Here is a 24,775-nt window from a genome sequence, read left to right as displayed (position 1 = left end):
GAACCGAATTAGGCTGGTTAGTGCCTAGGTCAGCACGGAGATGTCTACAATAGCGATCTGGGTTTAAATAGCTTTAAGGTCCTCCCACAGCTGTCAGCGCCCGCAGCTGTCAGCAGGAATGGAGGTTCTCAGCACTCGGGGCCTCATTTCAGGCCTCCCACTTGGCAGTGGTGGCTGGGTTGCTCTAGTGTAGCTGGGAGGTTGAGTGCAGAAGATAACGGCAGTTTGGCTTTGTTGAGATTAACCCCACACCCTTCTCTCCAGCTGGCTCTGGCCGATGCTGAGAGCGTAGGGCCCCTCTCACTGGACAGCGTGAGGGCGACAGGTGCAGAAGACCTTGGCAGACAAACCTCCCCTTTGCGCTCTTCACATCACCAGCGGGCGTCGCCATCCCGCGCCCACTCCCCATTGCACCAGGATGCTGTGCTGCAAGCCGTGCAGAGTGCCCTCCAGAGGCGACAGCAGCGTGAGCAGGTGAGGATACTGCCTCAAGCTCTGGGTAGCCCCTTTCATTTCACTCAGAGTCAGCATCCCAGGAAGTCTCTGCCAACAGACTGGGGCTGGTTTCCCTGAGGAGCAAAGTGTTGGTGTTGCATCCAGTGGAATGCTGCATCCCAAAATGTCTAGGGGGGATGAAAAGAGGAGAGGCAGTTCTGTCAGTCTCAGAGGCGAGGGCTGGGAGGGCAGGATCAACAGCTAACGGAAGGGCAGGCATGAAGGGAATGAGCGTAGACATGATTTCTTGGAGCGTCGTTACTGTGCTGGCTGGACTGGCCAGCCACAGCCCTTAGTAGTGGGCCAGGCATATTGACCTGCAATTCCTTGTCATCTCCAACTTCCCTATGTTCACACACAGAACCGCCCACAAGGGAAGCGGGGGAGCTCAGGAGCATTTCTCCAGATGAGAGAACCTGCTTGGGGCCTTATGCTGCTTAGGTGCTGATAGGGGGACAAATAACATGGGAGGAGCAAATGAACAGGCCAAAGGAGAGAGCATGAGATGGAGAAGGAAAAGGAAAGACCAGAGCCATGAGGGTGCCACTCTGAGGGGCTGTGGAGAGCTAGAAGATGGGGCATGGAGGTGTCAGTTACAGTAGACTGGGCCCAGCTCCTGAGTGTGTGGCTCCATCAGCCCCCACTCCCTTTCGCACCAGGGGCAGGTGTCAATAGACATGCAAGGAGGGTCTACATTACAGCACCTTGCAGGCCACTGATGACCTCAGCCTGAAGGCTCCAGCCAGGGCTGTCTCAGCATCTCCATGTGGGGACCTGCGGGTGAGCCCCAGCCTTGGTCTCTTGTTGCCTGGAGCAGCAGGAGTGGGAAGCGTGTGCTGGGTGGGGCTGGGCTATCCCATGGGTGGTGATGGAGCCCCCAGATAGAAGGGTAGTGGTTGTACCACCATGCTGTGAGGGTGAGGGGATGTAACACTGGGGCACAGGAGAGGGTCTGAGGGACTTACTAGGGGTAAAGAGGAGCCATGGAGCAGCCCTTCAGCCAGTGCAGCTTATTGTATGGGTCTGGTTTGAAAATGGCATTAGACCGCTCCTTAGAGGGGAGAAGGTCAGCAAGGCACAGCTGCTAGCTCGGAGGTCGAGGGGGCTGAGTTTAAGCCTTGTGATGCAGCCTTGAGTAAGTTAGGTACCTGCATCTCAGGATCTGCCTTTCACTCACTCACCAGGATAGCAGAGATTTGGCCCTGTGTGTGCATGCACTGTGCCATATAAAGCAGCGTGTAATATGCTCTTTACCCTTGTGCCTTATTTTCCATTCTGTGGCTAGGAATTGCAATTGCAGCTGGAGTCTGCCCAGGAAATGCTGGGAGCTGTCAGGAAGCAACTGTCCGATTGCCAGCAGGAGGTGCAGGTGGCAGAGCAGCAGCTGCAGGATCAGAGGCAGGAGCGTGAGCAGCTGGCCAGAGCTCTGCAGGATTGCAGGCGGGACTTGCAGCACAGTAAATCCTCAGTGGAGATTCTCAGCAGGTGCACATGGGAACAGGATACTGGGGATCAATAATTACTGTCAGGAGCCACCATACCCCTGGAGTGGCCTGGCTGAGGACGGAGTCACTCTCCCACTGCAAAGGGTAATGCACGTGACAAGCCTGTGGTAGGGCATAGATTGGAAAGGGTGTCACTCCATAGTGCTGTGCTCAGGATTAAACAACCCCTGCAGATGTTCAGCCTTTGGAGTCTCAGTCCAAGCAAAAAGGAACCAGCCCGTTGCAGATCTGTGGCGTTTTGGGTTCACTCAGACTGCTCATATTACTGGAGCTGGTCTAAACTTTTTGCTCTAAACTTTTACTGGACAAAAATATGGCTGTCTTTGGAAATTAACATTTTCACAGAAAAGTTTTGTTTTCTTTTATTAATTTTCTGGATTTTTAACCAACAAAATCCAATTGTTTCAGCTTTTGGACTTTTGATTTCTTTCTTTCCCCTTCTCTCCTTTTCTCTCCTTCCCCCATATGGGGGAAAAAGGGGAGAGAAAGGGGAAAAACCTCCAACATCAAAACTGCAGCTTCCTGCTTCAAAAAACAAAACAAAAAAATCATTTTTGTTCTTTGTTTTTGACAAAAAAGGAAAATTTCAGATTAATTTGTAAAACACGTTTCAACATCCATTTGTGAGCAGCTCTCCATTTTAAGGAGACATAGGTAATGAGACCCAATCACGTATACAGACATTCACTCGTGAGCAGGCAAAGAGGAGAATGAGTCCTGTCCTCCATGCAAGTAGAAGGTTCTGAGGAGCTTCCAGTCTGAGGACTGGGGCTCCAGATGTGACTCCACCAGATTTGCATCCTCGCAGACCCTCCCACCTGCCTCCTCTGATCACCAACCTGTGAGAGAAGGTTCAAAATAGTCATGCCACTGAAATTCCTGATGGGAAGAGCAAAGAGATTGAAACCAGGATGTTTCAACAAAGTTACCCTGCATGGTTTCGTTTTGTTGGGTACTCGAAGCGATCTGCACAACAGAGCTGAGACATGAGGATGTTTCTGTAGGTTCTTCCTTTGTTCTGGGAAGCCCAGAAATCTCACTGATCCTGGATCTCAGAGAAACGGCAGCTCTGTGCAGTGCTGGGATGCATCGTTCTCTTATGTCTGGCGTGTGCACCAACCTTTTTTCCAGGGTGAAACTGGTGGATGCTGATTGTTCCAACATTTAAATCTATGTCATTGTCACAAGCCCACGGATGTGTTATCAGCTGGGATTGAACCTAAATCCAAGGGGATGTCTACACTGCAATAATGGGGTGTGACAGCAGTCAAGCAGACATCCCCATGCTGCTCAGGTTCAAAGGTGCAAAGCTGCAGCAGCACACATTGTACAGGCCTGCCCAGGTTCTGGGTAATTACTTGTGGGGCTAGCCTGTGCTGAGCTTCTAACACTGTTGGTCTGGAAGCAGCAAGGAAATCCAGGACTCTTACTTGATCCAGCCACTGGGGGGACAGAGAAGCCCACCATCGATGTGGGTGACATTATCACAAGGCCAGATTGGTGACTCACAGTTTCCCTTCCCCACCTCAGGGAGAAGGAGACCAGAGAGGCCATGGTGGGAACTCTGAGCGAGCAGGTGGACTCCTCCCATCTGGAGATGGAAAGGCTGAGGACACGCACCATGGAGCTGCAGAGGCAGCAAAGCCTCCTGGAGGAGCAGAAGGAGGAGCTGACAAAGGAGCGGGAGAGAGCAAGAAAGGAGCTGGAGCAAGGGTGAGGTGCCTCACATCTGCCCACTTTACTATGGCATGCAGGGCAGTCCTGTTAGGAGGAGAGGGTGCTGATTCCCCACTCCACACTGATGTAATGGACAGTGCTGGGGGAGATGGCCCAGCATCCTCCTGGTAGGGAACCCACTTGGAGCCATGCCCACCTGACACTGAAGTGATGCAGGACTGGGGCACAGCCTTGACTGAAAGGTAGCAGTGAAGCAGGTATGGCTGGGGAGCTGCACACAATGCACATGACTGTAGGTTTCATTGCTATGGGGGAGTAAGCCCAGCAAGTCATTTACAACTATGTGAAGGAAGCGTAAACTCCTCCCAGATCAGAGTGGCAGCGTTCACAGCCACATGGCTCTCGCGTGGCAAATGGCGCAGGCCAGTGGAGAAGTAAGGCCCTAGACTTGGCTGGAGAAATCATTTTCCTCCCTTTTGCGTGACTCCTGCAGGCAGAGGTCCCTGGAGCAGTTAGAAGAGAAGACCTCAGCCTTGAAGAAGGAGCTGGTGGTGGTAAAGGAGTCCTTGAACCAGGCCATCCTGGAGAAGGACGTGCTGGAGAATGAGAAGGAATGTGTAAGCTGTGCTCTGTCTAAAGTAAGAATGGCGATGGTGTCCTAGGAGCTTGGCTAGCTATCAGCTGTTTCATGCATTTCACAGGCCAGTGTGTTCCCTTACCAAAGGCATTTTTCCTCATCTACCTCACCGCTACTTCTCCTGTCAGTTCACCTCCTCTGGGGAACCGAGTTTCGGTTTGTACAGCACTGTTCATGCTCAGCTTTTCCAAAAGCACTTAGAAGTGATGAGCTAGATCCTATTGCCAGGCAATGGGCGGCAGGCAAACAGAACAGCTGTAACTTATCACACAGAGAGCCCTGGGCCTGGGGTCATCAATCTGTGATCCCATCTCCAGTGGGAAAATGCCAGTGGATCCTTACTTCCCACCTGGATTCCCACTAGAACATGACTGATGGAATGCTAATGTGTCTGGTATGAACGACAGCATCTCTGACTGCGAAGCAACATTCTGGATCTGAACCGCATTATCAGCACAGACCATGAACCCAAATCCTAGTAGGAGACCTGAATCCATGGAAGTGAGATTTTCAAACCACCCACCTGCTTTAGGAGTAGGAGTCCCATTTCCTTTCAGTGAGACTTGGGCTCCTAAGTAGAACCAGATGGGTTTTTTGTCTGAAACTTGTTTCAGCAAAAAAAAATACAGATTTGCTGATGCCAAAATGATTTGCAGATTTGTGTCAGCGACGCTGAATTGCTTGGGCTTGAAATATTTCCTTTTGAAAAAATTGAAATATTTTGTTTCAGAATTTTTGAAGCGAAACATTTTGATTGTTTGAATTGAGTTTTCATTGAGAAATTTTGTTCAATTTAATTTTTAGAAGATTAAACAAATGTGAAACATTCAAAATGCAAATGAAATGTTTCATTTGACCAGAAATGAATTTTTTCCCCCACTTTTCTTTTGGGTCAAAAAAATTTCATTTTCGGGTCAACCCAAAACAATTTTTTTTCTGATTTTTTGGAACCTAAATGAATAATCAGTGATTCACCCTGCCCTACTCTGAAGTCACTGAGGCTATGTTGGAATCCCACCCAATCTTTCAGCCTGAAGGCGGGAGTGACACCAGCTAAGTTGTATGGCAAGCAGGAGGCACAAAGTCCTTGCCTATTGACATTAGTTTCTCACACATCCATAGGAGCTGGGAGGACAGGGCTCTGGGAGAGTGGTGGGTGAGATGCCAGTGCATGGCATGACATCATTAGGAGCTGATATTTCAAAATGGAAAATGTGTTACAAGTTCATTTCTTTGCTTGGAAATAACATGCCCTCCACAGACATGACCCAATGCCTGTTGAAGTCAGTGGGTGTTAAACTGGGCTCCAGTGAATAACTACTGAGCAGCAGCCATCCCTGTGACAATAGCAGAATCTGCCCAGAGCTAAATCCATGCACCAAGAATTCTGTTAGGCAGCATTTTCAGAGGTACTAACTTTTCCAAACTAGTATATTACTTGCCACATAATAATAGCACTGCCTTGCAACAACTCTGTCAGATCCACTTCATCTTCAGTGAGGTGGGGGATGTCCCGACTGGGAAACATGGCTTTTTTCCCCAGAAAGAAGGGTTTTGCTGTCTCACTCAATAGTGTTCACTCTTCTAGGAAATACTAGAGAGCAACTAGCAGTGAGCTGAGGGTAGAATGGGTGGGAGAACTTTTTAAACATGTCCTAACCTCAGATGAGTAATATCATATAGAGCTTGCTGTCAATTCCTTTGCAGGGGCCGAAGTACCATGCTCCATCACTGTAGGTGCAGTCTGCTGGATTGCTTGCTGACCCAGCAGAGTGGACCTTACCCAAAGGGTCCATCAGGAAGCATGTGCAGGTCTAACTTATGGCACTTACTAACAGTGGCGGGGCTAGCGAATGGGTCTGGCACCCATGTGCTGGTCTTGTCTGTGGGTGAAATGAGCTATAAGGTTCGAGTGTGGCACAGCTGGCATGGGAGGCAAGCCCCCAGGAGGAATTCTCGTTAATGCATCAGTAGCCATTGGCCTGACTGAGAATTTCAGAGGCTCCACAGTGACAGTAGGAACCTGGTAACAAATCTTGTTAGTATTTGATACAGCCTTGCAAAGACCAGAAAGCTGTAGCATCCCAGTCTGAACTGGCACCGTTCAGCCCCCATCGGGATGTACCCTGCTGTGGGGACATGAGTTGCAGGAGGCACTGGGCACTCATTAGGGTGAGTTCAATGGGAGTTTTGCGTGAGGATGGACTGTGGGATTTGGCTCACAGATTGCCTGGGTCTGCTCCCTATGAACCACATAGTGGGATCTGCAGCTGTAGCAGCCTAACTACTAGCTTCCCACTAGATGAACTCAGAGCATCCCAAACCCTTCTGATATCAGTGCGTGTATTGCAGAACCCAGGCCAGAAACTTCCTCGCACTGTGCCTCAGTTCGTCACTAGAGTGGAGCAGAGGCTCCTGAATCTCGGGGACAAGGAAGGTTTAACCTCACTGTGGTTGGAAAAACTCCCAGCCAGTGTTTAAGTGCTGAGGTTTCCCTTCTCCCCAGGCCAAGACCAACAGTGCTAAGCTAGAACTAGCCATAAACAAGCTGAAATTGGAGGACTCCGAGCTGAGAGACTCACTGGCCAAGATGGGGGCTCTGGCTGAAGGTCTTGCCCAGGACAAGGTCAACCTCAACCGCCTTCTCCTGCAGGTAACAGACCTTACCCTGCCCATGGCCTCCACTGCAACGCCTACACTCACCTCACATGCGCTCTGCCCCTGTGCCCCTCACAAACACCCCAGCCTACACCCTCCATGCTACCCCTATGTCCATCACACAGCCCTGCCCACGCACCCCATGTGCCTATCACAAACACCCACCTACATCCTCTGTGCTGCCCCCGTGCCGCTCACACGCCCCTGCCCTGCACTCTGCCCCTGTGCCGCTCACACGCCCCTGCCCTGCACTCTGCCCCTGTGCCCATCACACATCCCCACCCTGTGCTCTGGCCCTGTGCCCATCACAAACACCCTAGCCTACGTCCTGTGCTCTGCCCCTGTACACCTCACATGGCAACCCCCAGCCCATGACCTGCGTTCTGTCACTCAAGGAGCTGTCAAGGCCCACAGGAGCTGGTTCCGTTATTCCATGCCAGAGCACTGTTAGGTACCCAGCCAAGATGCGCCAGCTGCAGGGCATCACCACAGCCCAGCCCATGGAAGTGCCTCTCACTCCTTTGAAAGGAGCAGTTCCTGAACTTGGCTACAAGATGTATGTGTCTGGGTGGGCAGGGTTAGGTCCCTTTGAGTGGGCTGTGCCCCTCCCTTCTCCATGGGCCTTCTCCCACTCCCCACTCCCCAGAGCATCTCCTCTCCCTGCTCTCATTCAGCTCCTCTCTCCCTGGCCTCCTTCTCGCTTCTCCCACTCCTGGCTGCAGATTTCTATGCCAGGGCCTGCTGGATCCAGCCCCTTCCTGCTGGGGCTGCCAGGTGGATCCAGAGAGAATGGTGGGATTACTCTGAAACAGAAACATCTTACTCTGCCAAGTGAAAAGCATCCCTCTTGTTCCCCTCAGTGGGAGAATAGGCTGCCGGGCAAAGGCAGAGATCCCCCACCCCCACCCCAGCGCACTGAGCCATGCAGGACTGCTCTCTGTTGCCCATTCCTACCACTGGGGGGCATTCCTGTAGCACCTAGAGGCCCCAGCCAGGATCAGGACCCGCCGAAGAGCTTACCAGGTAAAGAAATGAGGGTGGGAGAAAGTAAATGTCATTGTCCCTTTTACCACTGGAAAGCGGAAGCCCAAAGAGCGGAAGGGCAGGGTCCACAAGGGACGTAGGCACTGAGCTCCCATTGATTCAGCGGGAGTTAAGCACCGTCTGTCAGCATCTCCCAGAGAAGCCCTGCCCCAGAGCACCCAGGCTGCTGGGTGAGGTTTGCCCTCTCCCACCTGCTGGTGCGGGGAATGCAGGCAGTCGGAGTGCGCTTTCTTTAGCAGTTCCCCCTCAGTTCTAAGCCAGGGGATGTTCGCTTCGAGTCTCTTTAAACTTGGGCTGTGCCAGAAATGTTTTAGCCTCATGAGCACTGTCCCAGCAGGGCTTGTAATCTCCGCGGGCCTGTAACTTCAGCGAGGCCTGACATGGGGGGTAGCATGGCAGTCCCATGCTTGACTGCAGCACTTCAAGCACTGCCCAGCTCTGCCCATGACCCTGGGCCCTGCTTATGCACCACGCAGGAGGCTTCACCTCGCTTCTACACCTTGCCAGCTCAGCCTATGGCACTTGAGTTCTCAGGAGCCACTGTGAAGTCACATCTCGCTAGTGTGACCATCAGAGCCTCCAAGTTCTATGGGCATGAAGGAATTGTAGTCCCCAGGCCCTGCCAGGTCTGAGTTAGGGTTGGGGATATATTCCCTATCCAGGGAACATCCCCAGGCTGAGAACGGATCCCCCATGGCAACAGCAACTGTCCTCTCTGCAACTGAGCTTCTAACAGCAAGCAGCTGTTCTGTTCTGATGTCACCTGAATGCAGGCTAGCTCCGACTCTAGACCCCCTGCCCTTCACTCTTGTCAAGTCTGTAGGGTATTTCCTCCCAGGGCCGGCCCCTTATCCCACTGCCCTCTCTTTGGCTTTTGGGTGTGGTGAAGCTGGAGGAGGAGAAGAGCTCGCTGCTGGAGCAGAGACGGGAGCTGGAGCAGGAGCGAGCTAGCCTGCGAGAGCAATTGGCACACTTGGAGCAGGAGCTGGCATGGATGAGCGCAGCCAGGCAGGAGCTGGAGCACAGCTGCCAGGTGGCAGAGGAGAGGCAAGAGGCACTGGGGGAAGAGATGAGGTTGCTGCACAGGGAAAAAGCCCAGCTGCAGGATCACCTGACGCAGGTGAGAGTAGGCCCAGGTGAGGATCTGTCCCAGATAACACTCCCTCCCTGCACACTGCTGTGCAAGAGCCAGGCTTCCCTTTGTGGCAAAAGTCTTCCTCCTCTATGCCTGCTCTTCTCCATTCCTCGCTTGTGGCAGCTTTGCTGTCAGTCAGCTGGTTCCTGGGGCAACTGGGAGCCACAGGAACAGACTGGGAAGAAGATGGGGATGCAGAGAGCAAATCCCCCCAAGAAATGACCTATCCCACCTGTATCCCTGGCGCAGAATACTGCCCCTGGTATTCCTAGCTGGCGAGGTGAGGAGGGGCCGAGGGGGACTATCCCTCCCATGGGCATCTCCCTCCCTCCCTCTCTGCTGCCTGCAGTAGGGGTAGCCAGCAAAGGGACTCCGGGAGCATGGAGGGCCCAGTCACACCCTTTGCTCTCTAGCTTTGCTCACCTTCCTTTCTCGCTCTTCCAAGGCAAGCAGCCAGCAGCACACTCTGAGTGAGCAGCTGGCGCACAGTCACCAGGAGCTGGAGATTCAGACCGATGCCCTGCTCCGCACCACCCAGGAGAAGGAGGAGCTCGCTAAGGAGAAGGCACAGCTGGCTGTGGAGTTCAGTGTACTGGAGAGGCAGAGGAAGGGCCTTCTGGAAGAAACAGACATGCTGAGGTACCCCCTCCTTGCTCTTCAGATCCTGGGAGACTGGCGGAGTCCTGTGGGTATCACCTGGAGGCTGGGTAGTCTCTTATTTTGGGGGGGGAGAGGGCTGTTAAGGGGTGCCGTGGCAGGAGAGAGAAGGTCTCTTCTCTGTGCCAGGAGCTTCTTGCTCTGCTGCTCCCATGGCTACCTGCTGGTATGAGGCTGGGAACAGCCCAGATCAGTAATGGAGATGGACCAGAAGGGGCCATTCCCGCTGGGGGAAGGCAAAGAATGCCAGGAGCCCTGCTTCTGCCCAACACGCTCCCTGTCCTTGCTGCTTCATCCACTTCTCTCCCTCCTGCTGAGGGCACAGGGGGGCATAGACTCATAGACTCCAGAGTCAGAAGGGACCAATGTGATCATCTAGTCCGACCCCCTGCACAAAGCAGGCCACAGAACCCTACCCATCCACTTCTATAACAAACCCCTAACCTACGTCCGAGTTATTGAAGTCTTCAAATTGTGGTTTGAAGATCTCAAGCTGCAGAGAATCCACCAGCAAGTGACCCATGCCCCACACTGCAGAGCAAGGGAGAGAGTTTCCAGCCAAGCCCACACAGCCAATGGCCAGCTGGAGGGTGGCTATTCTCAGCCACTATCAACCTAGGTGGGGAGACATGATGCTCACACTCCCTTGGGCTGGCAGGGATGCCGTGCTAGCTGGCCTGAGCAGTCATTCACCATGCAGAGGCCTCGCTCCAGCTGCCTAGGCAGTTTGAATGAAAGGATTGTTAATGCTTCACAGTCCTGGTTCTCCTCTGCCACACTGGTGGAAATGAAGCCTCACCTGCAAAGGAGGAAGTGGAGTTCTGCCCCCCGACCATAGTCTCTGGGCGAGGAGAGCCAGCCCTGTGCCCTTGTTCTGCCCAGACATGCTAATCCAGCCATCACATGTGTGACAGCCAGGATCAGCCATGCTCATGTGGAATTGCTCCCATACTTAGTGGTTGGGAGCAGCTCCACAGAGCCTGCTGCTGGGAACACACATGGTGAATGGAGAACAGGAGAAAAGCCCCAAGGAAGCCTGTGTTTGGCAGATGTTCATACAGGGCACACATGTCATTCAAGCTGTGGCTGGGACAGCGCTGCATGGCTCATAGCTGAGCCATAAAGGCCTCAGGGCTCAGCATAGACAAAGGTTCCTCCCACAATCAAAGCTCCAACTAATTCACTGGAGATCAGGGAAGTGATAGCCTCCATCACTGGCCCTGATTCTTTGCTGCTGTGCCACAGAGCTGAGAAGGACTCACTGGAGATCAGCCTTTTTGAGATGCAAGAGCTAGCAGCACAGCTGGAAGTCCAGAAGGAAAAGCTGGAAGGGGAGAATCAGAGCCTTGACCAGACAAGACAGGTGCTCCAAGGTAAAGTGTATGTGTTACTGCTAACCCCCTTTTCCCTTCTGTCTGTGGCTTCAGCTCCTGAGCTCAGTACCCTCACCCAAGTGGAGCCATGCCCATGTCCCCTGCCTTGTGGTGTCATGGAGCCCCAGACCCCATGGCCTGCAGCAGAGAGTAACGCCCGCATTGCACACCTGAGTGCGCTTTACGCAAGCAGGACCCTTGGGAGCCTCACAAGGGTTTCTTTGGTCCACAGTGGAAGTGGAGAAGGCTCAGCAGGAGCTGGAGCTGCAGGACACCACCCGGAGGCAGGATATAGAGTCACTGAAGCAGCAGCTGACGCAGATGGAACAAGAGACTCAGCTGTCTCTGAAGAACCAGAAGGCGGCCCATGAGGAGGACCTGGCATGGCTGAAACAGGAGAAGGTGAGAGCTGCAGCCTCCAGCCTCAGTGAGAGAGGAGCCCTACTGGACTGCAAACTGCAGCTAGACATATTTGCCGTAGAAATGAGGCAAACAGGTAGCATCGAAGATAACGTACCATGGGCGCCTTACCCAGGACACGGCGAACCCTGGGTAACGTATCATGGGGCTCTCTACCTAGGGCACGGTGACCCCTGGTTAACATACTATGGGGCTCCTTACGACAGGCCCAGCGACCCCTGGGTAATGTACCATGATGCGCCTTACTCAGTGCACAGCGACACATGGGTAATGTACCATGGGGCACCTTACCCACGGCACAGTGACCCCTAGGTAATGTACCATAGGGTGCCTTAGACAGTGCACAGCGACTCCTCGGTAAGGTACTCTGGGGCCCATTACCCAGGGCACGGCAACCCCTGGGTAATGTACTATGGGATGCCTTACGCAAGGCACACTGACCCCTGGGTAACATACCATGGAGCACCTCACCAGGGGCACAGTGCCCCATAGTTTAGGTACCATGCCGCACCTTACCCGGGACACGGCGACCTCTGGGTAACATACCATGGGGCACCTAAGCCCGGGCTTGGTGACCCCTGGGCAACGTATCATGGGGCCCTGTAGTGAGGCTTAGTGGATTGAGAGGGGGACGCTTACACACCCCTTGGAGGGCGGAGCCTAGATCACCTCGTCCCTCTCACCGGAAGTACCGGGGCGTGGCTGGAAGTATAAAAGGCTGGCCCTGCAGCACAGTTAGGGAAAAGCCGGCGAAGGACAACAACACTCGGCCTGTTCTCCCGAGGCCCCGAGAGGAACCTGCACCTGGCTGTTCCCGATTTCCAGACGCAGACAAGGACTGGCCCGGAGTATCTGCTGCAGTTTAACCCTGAAGAGCCGGAAGAGGCCGGAGGCCACAGGTACCAAACCCCGGGGGAGGCAGGAAGTAGCCCACAGGCAGCCACAGAGCAGCTGACTGCAGAGCCCGGTGTGGCTCAGTTGGCGTGTTGCGGCTGGATCCCAAAGGCACAGGGGCAGCAAATCCTGCCCCTGCCAGGTCCCTGGGCTGGGACACGGTGAATTAGGGTGAGCCCACGTCCCCCTGCAACCCCTCCCTGGGTGGCTGACCCCGTACACGGTGCAAGGAGGCTGTAGCCCAGGACAGGAGCCCCTTTATCACTCACCTGGAAAGACTATTTGCTGGCTGCCTGGGCCCTGCCCAGGCTAAAGCCAGCCCTGTATGGAGTGTTTGTTTGCTGGCTACCTGAGCTCTACTCCGGCGAGAGCCAGCCCTATGAAGACTGTTTGCTCGCTGGCTCCCTGGGGTCCACCCAGGCCAGAGCCAATCCTTGGTTGTTGGCTGCTTGGGCCCTGCCCAGACTGGGGCTACCCCTGATAGACTGTGTTGACGAGCGGACTACTTGAGCTACCCTAGCCCAGGCCAAAACCTCGTAGTGACGGTTGGTCGCCCAGCCTTATTGTGGGCTCCCAGCTAACCTGAAAACCCTGGTCCTGACCAGACTGGGCCAACCTGAGTGGCTTCCCCCCAAGCGGGACAGCAAGAGACGCTTACACGTGGTGGAGAATGTGGGCATTGTCCACTCTCCTGAGATAAGGGGATGAGCCAACCGCAAAACTTTATAGAACACCTCCACAGGTATATAGAGGATGGAGGTGTAAAAGTTAATCAAGTGGCTAGCCGAGAGCCAGCAGCAGCAGCTGATCTGGGAGTTGTGGGTCCAAAATTGCGAGCAATAACATCAATGCCTGCAGCAGCTTGCCGCCCTTTGGCCAACTCTGGGACCACCCAACCCCAGTAGGGCTACCGGACCTCCTGATCCCGTGGCATCTGTTCGCCTGACCAAGATGGGGCCTGACGATGACCCTGAAACATTTTTAATTACTTTTGAGAGAGTTTCCCCTGCCGCTAAGTGGCCACTGGCCTACTTTGCTGGCACTGTACCTAACGGGCCCGGCCCAAGCTGCCTATTGGGCGCTCCCTGTGGCCGAAGCCCATGACCACACACATCTGAAGGCCGCAATTCTCGATGCCTTGGAGATCACTCACGAGACATTTCGGAGGCAACTACGCGAAAAAACACACACGCCAGTAGCCCAACCTAGGGTGGTCACCCAACAGGTTAGAGCCATGCAAGCGGTGGCTACAATCTGAACAGCGTACGGGGGTTGAGGTAGCTGAACAAGTGGTGCTCAAACACTTTCTGCATATCCTTCCAGCATGTGGGAGGGCTTGGGTCATGCACCAGCAACTAACCGTCAAAGCAACAGCCTTGCTTAGCGTAGAGGACTTTCTGGTAGCTGAGACCCCTGTAGGGAAAGGGCCCGTCCTCCAACCACCAAGCCGGTTCAGTCTTGTAAAGAGAAGACCCAGGGCCAGAGGAGCAAGCCCCAACCTGGCCTAAGACCCTCAGATGGATGGGAAGTTGGCCCAGCCTGACAAAGGCCCCAGAGAGAGTGGGCCCACTGCTAGATGACCCCACTGAAAGGAGACTCGAGGCTGCAGAAGCACCAGCCCCAGCAATCCCTGCACCGGACCCGCCCGACACCTTGGACTTGGCCCCTGCCTCACCTGTGGCCGCTTTGGACACCTCCATCAGGAGTGCCTGATGATGGACTGTACTTTTGGGCAGGTCTGTTCGAGGAGGGCCCAGGCCCATAAACAGCCCTTGCATAAGCTGACTGTACCCATTATAGTGAATGGAGCAACCGTCTCTGTGCTCATTGACTCGGGATGTGAGCAGACACTTGTCCGCCAGGGTCTCATCCCCCTGTCCGAACCACCCCAGGGGTCATTCAACTCCAGTATATCCACGGGGATGTTCCCCCAAGAGCAAAATTATGCAGTGGTCGAGAAGGAAGCACTGGCTGTCAAGTGCCTTAAGATATTATCTTGTAGGCGGCCCCTTCATACTAGTAACTGACCATGCACCTCTGAAGTGGTTACAAACGGCAAGAGAGAAACAAACCCCCAGATTATGCACTGGTACTAACCCTGCAGCCTTATGTCTTCATATTTTGACATCGAGCAGGTTGGGACCATGTCAATGCAAACTTTCTCCCAGCTGGGGGAGGAGAAGGGTGCCATCTCCTGGTTCCCAGAGATGGACTTGGGGGGTGGGGAGGGATGGTGTAGCGAGGCTGAGTGGCCTCCCTCTGAGTAGGAGAGAGAGAGTAACACTTACACGCGCCTTGGAAGGTGGAGCCTAGATCTCCCCATCCCCCTCACCAGAAGTACCAGGACGTGGCCGGAAGTATAAAAGGCCGGTCCTGCAGCACAGTTGGAGGAGAGCCGGCGAAGGAAGACGACGCTTGGCCTGTTCTCCCAAGAGGATCCTGCACCTCGCTGTTCCTGATTCCCAGACATGGACGAGGACTGGCCTGGAGTACCTGCTGTCTGGCCCAGAGTACCCCCAAGAGCTGGAAGAGGCCTGGAGGCCGCAGGTACCAAACCCCAGGGAGTCAGGAAGTAGCCTAGGGGCAGCCACAGAGTCAATCTTGCCCCTGCCAGGGCCCTGGGCTGGGACACAGTGGAGTAGGATGAGCCCGCATCCCCCTGCCACCCCACCCTGGGTGGCTGACCCCCCTACACGGTGCAAGGAGGCTCTAGCCCAGGACAAGAGCCTCCTTATTACTTACCTGGAAAGACACTTTGTTTGCTGGCTACCTGAGCTCTATTCCGGCGAGAGCCAGCCCTGTGAAGGCTCTTTGCTCGCTGGCTGCCTGGGCTCCACCCAGGCCAGAGCCGGCTCTTAAAGACTGTTTGATTGTTGGCTGCTTGGGCCCTGCCCAGGTCGAGGCCATCCCGATAGATTGTGTTGATGGGTGTGTCATAACTTTCCTACTCAGATCTGAACCTTAGAGTTCAGAACATGAGAAGCTAGCTTGAAACCTCCAAACTTAATTACCAGCTTGGATCTGATATCGCTGCCACCAGCCAGAAAATTCCAGTGTCTGGCTCACTGTGGTCTCCCCAAAACCTTCCCTGGGGGACCCCAAGACTCAGATTCCTTGAGTCTCACAACAAAGGGGAATAAACCATTTCCCTTCCCCCTCCTCCCCTCCAGGTGTTCCCTCCCTGGGTTCCTGGAGAGATATACAGATTCAAGCTCCGTGAATCTAAACAAAGGGATTCCACCCTTCCCCCCTTCTCTATTCCTGTTAAGTACAGACTCAATTCCCTCGAGCCTCAACAAGGGGGGAAAAAAAACAAACAGGTCTTCAAAAGCAAAACTTTATATAAAAAGAAAGAAAAAGACATAAAAATGGTCTCTGTATCAAGGTGACAATATACAGGGTCAATTGCTTAAAGGAAAAAATGAATAAACAGCCTCATCCCAAAAAGAATACAATTTAACACATTCCAGCAACTACACACATGTAAATACAAAAAAACAATATAAACCTATTGACTTACTATCCTTGTACTTACAACTTGGAAACAGAAGATTAGAAAGCCTGGAGATAGAGAGATCACTCTCAGAGCCGAGAGGGTCACCGAACCAAGACAAAGAACAAAAGACTCACCCCAAAACTTCCCTCCCTTGACATTTGAAAAATCTTTTTTTCTGATTGGTCCTCTGGTCAGGTGTTTGGTTCCCTTTGTTAACCCTTTACAGGTAAAAGAACATTAACCCTTAGCTATCTGTTTATGACAGGATGGACTACTTGAGCTACTCCAGTCCAGACCGAAGCCTGGTAGTGATGGTTGGTCACCCAGCCCTATTGTGGGCTCCTGGCTAACCTGGAAACCCTGGTCCTGACCAAACTGAGCCAACCTGAGTAGCCTCCCTCTGAGCAGGAGAGCGAGGGATGCCTACACACCCCTTACCCAGGGCATGATGACCTCTGGGTAACGTACCATGGGGCACCTCACCTGGGGCACGGTTGTGATGGTTTCAGTCACAGAGACCCCCTTTGGGACTATCACCTGACGTGCTGAATTTACTTCTGATCCTGTTTTCCCTGCCAGCTTGGGACTCCAGAACCCTGCCTTGTTGAGCCAGACATGCTAGCCTGCTGCAAACACAGACTGAGGTCTGGTCCACGCCCCTAAAGCTGGAGACTTTAACCAAAAACTGCTCAGCAGGTCACTTCTCTCCAGCACTCAGCTCCCAATGGCATTCAAACCCCAAATAGATCAGTTTTACTCTGTATAAAGCTTATACAGGGTAAACTCATAAATTGCACACCCTCTAATACTGGTAGAGAGATATGAACAGGTATTAATCGCTTACTCTGGGTTCATTAACAAACAAAAGTGATTTTATTTAGTATAAAAATTAGGATTTAAGTGGTTTCAAGTAGTAACAGACAGAACAAAGTAAATTACCAAGCAAAATAAAACAAAACACACCAGTCTAAGACTAATATATTAAGAAACTGTTTACAGGTAAAATCTCACCCTCAGATGTTCCCATAAGCTTCTTTCACAAGCTAGACTTCTTCCTAGTCTGGGCCCAAACCTTTCCCCTGGTACAGTCCTTGTTAGTTCCAGGTCTGGTGGTAACTCGGGGATCTCTCATGACTGGCAGCCTCATTTGTTCTGTTCCACCCCCTTTTATAGCTTTGGCACAAGGCGGGAATCTTTTGTCTCTCTGGATTCCCATCCATCCTTCTAAATGGAAAAGCACCACATTTAACATGGATTCCAGTATCAGATGACATGGCCGCATGTCCTATGAGGCTTCAGCCTCCATTCTTCCAGGGCTGGACCACACACACCCAGGAAGGTTTGCAAGTAATCAGAGCCATTTACAGGCAATTGTCCTAGTCAATGGGAGCCATCCAGATTCCAAACCACCATTAATGGCCCACACTTTGCATAATTGCAGTAGGACCACAGAGTTATATTTCATATTCCTAGTTTCAGATACAAGAATGAAACATTCATGCAAATAGGATGAACACACTCAGTAGATTATAAGCTTTGTAATGATACCTTACAAGAGACCTTTTGCCTAAAGCATATTCCAATTACATTATATTCACTCATTAGCAAATTTCCATAGAATATATGGAGTGCAACGCCACAATGGTAGCCCCTGGTTAATGTACCATGGGATGCCTTACCTGGGGCACAGTGCCCCTGGGTAATATATCATGGGGTCCCTTACCCAAGGCATGGCAACCCCTGGGTAATGTTGTGACGGGTTGGATCACATGTGTACCTTAGCTAAAGGTGCAAGGACTTTGTAACCTCCCACCAGTTCTAATTCTGCCATTTTCACTGGCAACAAATCCTCATGGATCAGGTCCCTCCAGACCACAGAAATCTCTGCACCTGTGTCCCTCAATCCCAGGAATACTTTCCCATTCAATTTAACAGCATGCATATGCTTACTGCTTGGTTTTGTAGAAGCAACCTTTACAAATCCTGTGTGGAAAGAGGCAGCCTGGCTCAGAGAAGCAGCAGCTTCATGTATTACCTGCTGCCTGTTCCCATTCAGCTAGGGAGATTTATTCCTCAGGTGGTCAGTGGATTTACAGTTATAGGACCTCTAGGATTCCTCTGCTTGTATAGGAGATTTGGGACGAGTAACAGAGGAATAGGGAGGTGAACGCCCAGCCTCCTTTTCCTCCCAGGAGGTAAAACGGTGATTCTGCTTTCCACTAACCCTGTACCCCTCTGCCAGTGGTTTATGTTTAATTGCAGATTGTGACTGCTCAAAAGAGTTGCAAACTCAGTCAATCCACCCACTGCATCCAACTCTTTGTCTCACAAATACTGTTTTACATCATCATTACACATATTCAGAACTTGTTCCCAAGTAACCAAATTACACATTTCTTCCAAGCTTACAATGCCTTTTCCCCCTCACCTACTTATTTAACAAATCTCTCATTTCATTTACATAAGCCACATTACTCAATCTAGATCTGCTCTTAAGACTCCTGAATTTACACCTGAAACTTACAGGGTTAATCTGAAACTGTATCAAAACCAGTTCCTTAAATTTACTATAGTTTGACATATCATCAGTAGGCATCTTATTGAATATGGCCAGAGCTCTTCCAGTCAATTTTGCTACCAATGTGTCCATTTTTTGTTTGTCAGGAATTGTACGGAGGGTGCACAGTCTCTCAAAGGTGATGAAATATTTGGCAATGTCACTGGACTCATCATACCGTGGACATAGTTGTTCCCATTTGTGGATTTTTGGGGGAAATGGGGCCAGCTGCTGGAGGGTTTTGTCTCTTCCACTCCATAACAGCCAGTTCATGCTTCTGTGCCACAGGGTACGTCTTCACTACCGGCCATATCGGCGGGTAGCAATCGATTTCTCGAGGATCGATATATCGCATCTCATCTAGACGCGATATAGTGATCCCCGAACGAGCTCCTGTCGACTCCAGAACTCCATCAACATGAACGGCGGTAGCGGAGTCGACAGGGGGAGCCGCGGACATCGATCCCGCGCCATGAGGACGGTAGGTAACTCAATCTAAGATACTTCGACTTCAACTACGCTATTCACATAGCTGAAGTTGCGTATCTTAGATCGATTTCCCCCCCTAGTGTCGACCAGCCCTCAATCTCAGCCTGTATTTCTCTGTCTCTTAACTCTGGGGCTCTTTTGTCCCTGGTTGCCTTTGCTTCCATAGCTCTTTTGTAAGTAGCTTTCTCCCTGGCTGCCTCTGCTTCTTTGAGCTTCAGTTGAAACGCCCGGTCCTTTGCCTTCTCTTCTGCTTCCAGTCTGGCCAGCTCTAGTTTAGTAGCTGCTTCACTGGTTGTCATTTTCCTGCTTTCTTGTGCTGGGCCACACCCCTCTGCAGTTCACTGAAACTGGGGTGCATTCAGCTCAGGGGCTTCTTACTTAGCAGACACTTGTCCAGTGCCCAGTGTTCAGCCTTCCTGGGCAATTTGCAGCTTGTGCAGTTCTAATTTCTTCTGATCTTCACTCTTACTTATTTTGCTTATTTTTCTGTCCCTATTGCCCTTATCCGAAATAAGCAAACAGAAAATAACAAACCACTTTGTCTGTTCTCCAGCCAACACACTTAAAACTCACTTAAAATCACTACCAGTATTTCAAAGCAATCAGCTGTGCACAGACCCAGCTCAGTGCGCCGCTATAACAGGTTAGGTCACAGAAACCCCCTTGGGACTGCCACCTGATGTGCTGGGATTACCTCAGAGCCCGTTTTTCCTGCCACCTTGGGACTCCAGTACCTTGCCTTCTTTGAGCCAGACTCGCTTGCCTGCTGCAAACACAGATCCAAGTCTGAACCACATCCCCCACAAGCTGCAGGCTTAACTGAAAACAGCTTAAGAAGTGCTCCTGTCTCCAACACCCAGACACCCAGCTCCCAATGGGATCCAAACCCCAAATAAATCCATTTTATCTGTATAAAGCTTTATACAGGGTAAACTCAAATTGTTCACCCTCTATAAAAGAGAGAGATATGCACAGTTGTTTGTCCCCGCCCCCACCCCCACCCCGGTATTAATACTTACTCTTGGTTAATTGATAAGTAAAAGTGATTTTATTACATACAAAAAGTAGGATTTAAGTGGTTCCAAGTAATAACAGACAGATGTAAAATACCAAACAAAATAAAATACGCAAGTCTAAAGCCTAATACAGTAGGAAACCAAATGCAGGTAAATCTCACCCTCAGAGATGTTCCAATACGCTTCTTTGACAGACTAGCCTCCTTCTAGTCTGGGCCCAATCCTTTTCCCTGGTAGAGTCCTTATTCCAGCTCAGGTTGTAGCTAGGGGATTTCTCCTGACTGCAGCCTCCTTTTTTCTGTTCCACCTCCTTATATAGCTTTGGCAAAAGGCATGAATCTTTTGTCTCTGTAGGTCCCCACCTGTCCTTCTAAATGGAAAAGCACCAGGTTAAAGATGAATTCCAGTTCAGGTGACATGTTCACATGTGTAAGACTTCATTGCCCATTTGCCAGCACACACATATACAGGAAGACTTACAAGTAAACAGAGCCATCTACAGTCAATTGTCCTGGTTAATGGGAGCCATCAAAATTCCAAACCACCATTAATGGCCTTCACTTTGCACAATTATAATAGGACCTCAGAGTTATATTTCATATTTCTAGTCTCAGATACAAGAATGATACATTCATACGAATAGGATGAATACATGCAGAATAACATAACCTTTGCACAGATATGTTACATTGCATATCTAGCATAAAACATATTCCAGTTATGTCACATTTACACTCATAAGCATATTTCTATAAAGCATTAAGGGGTGCAACGTGACAAACTTATCATCGGGCACCTTACCCAGAGCACGGTGATCCATGCGTAACATACAATGGACGCCTTACCCGAGGCACAGTGCCCCATCATGTGGGTACCATGCAGTGCCTTACCCAGGACACAGCAACCCTGGGTAACGTACCACAGGGAGCCTTATGCGGGGCACTGTGACCCTTGGGTAATGTACCACCGGGTGCCTTATGCAGAGCTCGGCAACCCCTGGGTAACGTTCCATGGGGCACCTTATACGGGGCACCACAAATCCTCGGTAATGTACCATGCACACCTTACACAGGGCATGGTCACCCCTGGGTAACATACCATGGGGCACCTTATTCAAGGCACAACGACCCCTGGGTAACACACCATAGAGTGCCTTAAACAAGGAATGGTGACTCTTTGGTAAGATACTATGGGACGCCTTACCCAGGGCTCACCGACCCTTGGGTAATGTACCATAGGGTGCCTTACACGGAGCTTGGCAACCCCTGGGTAATGTGCCATGGGACGCCTTACACAGGGCACTGAGACCTCTGGGTAACATACCATGGGGCACATTACCCAGGAGTCGCCGTGCCCCATGTAATGTAGCATGAGACACCTTACCCCAGGGTATGGTGATTGCTGGGTAATGAGTCATGGGGTGCCTTACAAGGAGCATGGTGATCCCTGGGTAACATAGCACAGAGCCCCTTACCCAGGGCATGGAGACCTATAGGTAATGTACCTTGTGGCACCGTGCCCTGTGGGTAAGGTACCATGCGCACCTTATGCAGGGCATGGTCACCCCTGGGTAGGGTACCATAGAGCGCCTTACCAAGGGCATGGTGTCCCCTGAGTAATGTACCATGGGGTGCCTTTCTCAGGTCTCTGTGACCCCCGGGTAATGTACCATGGGGTTCCTTATGCAGGACGCGGAAACCCCTGGGTAACATACCATCAAGCGCCTTGCCCGGGGCACGGTGACCCCTGGGTAACTGTGACACTCCTCTCTAGTGTTATATGGACCCATGATCTACTAGGTCACTCCAATTGTTTACTCTGGGAGCCAGCCTTGCCCTGCTTTGCTGTGAGAACCCCCACTCCTGGGCTGTTCACACACAGCCTCTGCCATATAAGCTGCCATGTAAGCTGTGCAACCGAATGACACTAGCCAATATCTCCGGTCCCAGACAAAACTCTAGGAACTTCTGTCTTGCAGTGTCCAGTTATGCCCACTGGACGCTGCAAGCATATATGAGTTTGTCAATTTAACAAAGAAATTGATATGTACCAGGCTTGTTATCCCAAGGGGAGTCTCTGACATGCTTTAAACCAAACACACTGCTTCAGGTAGAACAAACAAACACATTTATTAACTACAAAGATAGATTTTAAGTGATTATAAGTCAGAGCATAATAAGTCAGATTTGGTGAAATGAAACAAAAGCAAAACACATTTTATGCTGATCTTAACACTTTCAGTGCCCTTAGATGCTTCTCGCCACAGGATGGCTGGTTGCCCTTCAACCAGGCTCTCCCCTATGATCAGCGCTTCAGTCACTTGGTGGTGATGTTTGTAGATGGAGGTGGGAGAGAGAGGAAGCATGGCAAACATCTCTCCCTTTTATCATGTTCTCTCCTCCCACCCCAACTTCAGGGTCAGGTGAGCATTACCTCATCGCAGTCCCAAACTGACCAAAGGAAGGGGGGTGACTCACTCGAGAGTCCAACAGATCCTTTGCTGTTGCCTAGTCCAGTGTCCTTTGTTCCTGTGAGGCTGGGCTGGGTTTGTCCCATACATGCCCTGATGAGGGGTGAACTGACCCTCTGCTTCTGAAGAGTTTTTGCCTGGGCTTGCTTTAAGCCATGAGGACACGTTTTCAGCCTCATAACTGTATACGTGAAATTACATCCTATAACATTACTATAACAATGATTACTATAAACATTACCATAACAACAATGCTAAGTACATCATGAAGACACCCAACATGACAAACTTTGCATTAGATACCACACAATCATATTACAAGGATGAACATGGGGGTGCTGGGTGTTCCCCCGAGGTACAGAGTGTCACACCTCTCCCCTTAGTCAGTGAGTGACCCTCTTGCAGTAAACTAACTGGAAGGCAGTTTGTATTATAGTTCTTTTTGGCATCCAGCCATTAAGGCCCGGAGGTGGTGTGCCTCAGTTTCCACATTCACACACAGCAAACCAGGCTTTTTATGGTTTCTCTGCTGTGATAAGCTTTAAGCCTGTTTACAGGCATTAATTGAAAAGTAACATAATCATAAGATTTAACATCAATAATAAAATTCTTATCCTAAAACTTACCATTAATACCAAAATTTGTATCTCAGATGGGTGTTCACAAGTATCTTTGTGATACCACACCCTCTGTTCAGATAGTGTAATTTGAGGTTAGTTTGTTCATTACCCATTGTGTCCTTTGACTCTCTTCCATGTAATCAGTCACTGGCTTTTCCTTCCCTCCAGTGCTCCCCTCTGTGTGGGCTCTTAATTTAATCATGTTTCTGGAATTTTGGTACCTCAGGGTCTGGCAAGATATGTGTTCAGGGGGATCCTGAACATTAGCTGCCCCTTTGGGGAGTGGGTCTCCCAACCCCAGGACTGTACATATGCAGAAAATCCAGCTCCCCTTTGGGGTTACCCTTTGTTTCCCCTTCCAAGCACTGAGAACTTCCTTGTCCCCTAGAGGGCTGTGATCTGTGCTCTCTCGGCTCGGTGTGTTTACCCTTTGATCAGATGCACCTTTTCCCAGAAGCTTTCTGTCATGGGGCAGGACTCACCCCTGCGGCACCTTCTGCTGGTCATCCAGGGAATTAGCATTTCCAGCTCCAGAGCACCCTCTGTAGGCCGGTGTCCCGCTTGCTCCTGGGCCCAAGTCCCTCCTAGATCCCGGTGCCCCTTTCAGGCCAGGGTGCTGCCCCCTGGCAGTACCCCCACAGATCTGGGTCTCCCCTGCTCAGGGAACCCCCACCCTCGCCTCAGTTTATGGCCACTGCCAGTCATCACCTAGCCCCCATTCCCTGGGGCAGACTGCAGTGTAAGTGCCACTCATCACCAACAAGTGGGATTTGGACCTACTGCCTCTGCCTCTGCCTCTGCCCACCCTTGGGCTGCCCTCTGCAACCCCAGTACCCTTTCTGGCCTTTAACAAGGCCTGCAGCCTGGGGAGAGCTCATTACATTTAAAGCATCGCCCAGCTGACTGTGGGCTGGGGTGAGGTGGGTGGTTGGAGAGTGGGGTGGTGGGATGACAGGGCATCTGAGGTCTCCTTGGATGTGGGGAGGGTCCTCCTTGCAAGGTGGGGCTTTGGGCTGACTCTGATGGTGTTGTCTCGGGTTGCCTGTCTAAGAACTGCTCCATTTGTATTAAGAGAGACAGATCTTCCAGAGACTTAACATTTGCTCCTGATATTCAGGCATCCCAATTTTTTACAATGTGGTAGGCATGTCGGGAAAATGCCACGTGTGGTTTTCACTTTAGGGCTCTGAACCACTGGCGGGCATGCTCAGGTGTTAGCCTCATCCTAATTCTGGCCTTTTGTTTAAAAAGTTCATACTCGTTCATGTGTTCTTTAGGCGTTTCAGCTGCCACCTCTGATAAGGGTCCACTGAGGTTTGGCCTCAGCTCCACCATATTTTGGTCTGGAGGGTATTGTACCCAAGGCAGGCCCTTTCATAATTTTCTAAGAAGGCCTTTATATCATCGCCTACCTTGTATATGGGAAATTTCTTGGAATGGAGAGTGGTACCTGGAGGAGGACTGTTAGGGCTACCTGGCTGACCCACTTAGCCCTTTCCAGCTCTAAGCATTTCTGCTCCATTTCTGCCTCCGCTTTGCCTCTCTCCTCCGCCTCCAAGTGTTTCCCCTTTGCTCCTGTCTCCAAGCATTTCACCTCTCTCCTCTCCTCAGCCTCCAAGCACTGCACCTCTG

At 51.4% G+C, this 24,775-nt stretch overlaps 1 protein-coding gene across 1 annotated transcript in view; it reads left to right on the top strand.

Annotated features, from left to right (window-relative positions):
- CROCC2 (ciliary rootlet coiled-coil, rootletin family member 2) overlaps positions 1 to 24,775 on the top strand; it is a 135,038-nt gene that overhangs the window by 43,363 nt on the left and 66,900 nt on the right. Inside the window, 9 exon segments of the mRNA XM_030576109.1 lie at positions 265 to 474; positions 1,781 to 1,980; positions 3,531 to 3,713; positions 4,171 to 4,294; positions 6,821 to 6,967; positions 8,906 to 9,136; positions 9,597 to 9,790; positions 11,054 to 11,181; positions 11,414 to 11,583. Of these exon segments, the coding sequence (XP_030431969.1) occupies positions 265 to 474; positions 1,781 to 1,980; positions 3,531 to 3,713; positions 4,171 to 4,294; positions 6,821 to 6,967; positions 8,906 to 9,136; positions 9,597 to 9,790; positions 11,054 to 11,181; positions 11,414 to 11,583 (1,587 nt within the window).

The sequence above is a fragment of the Gopherus evgoodei genome, chromosome 9 (genome assembly GCF_007399415.2).
Source record: "Gopherus evgoodei ecotype Sinaloan lineage chromosome 9, rGopEvg1_v1.p, whole genome shotgun sequence".
Lineage (NCBI taxonomy): Eukaryota > Metazoa > Chordata > Testudines > Testudinidae > Gopherus > Gopherus evgoodei.
This window is presented reverse-complemented; position numbering and strand designations above follow the sequence as displayed.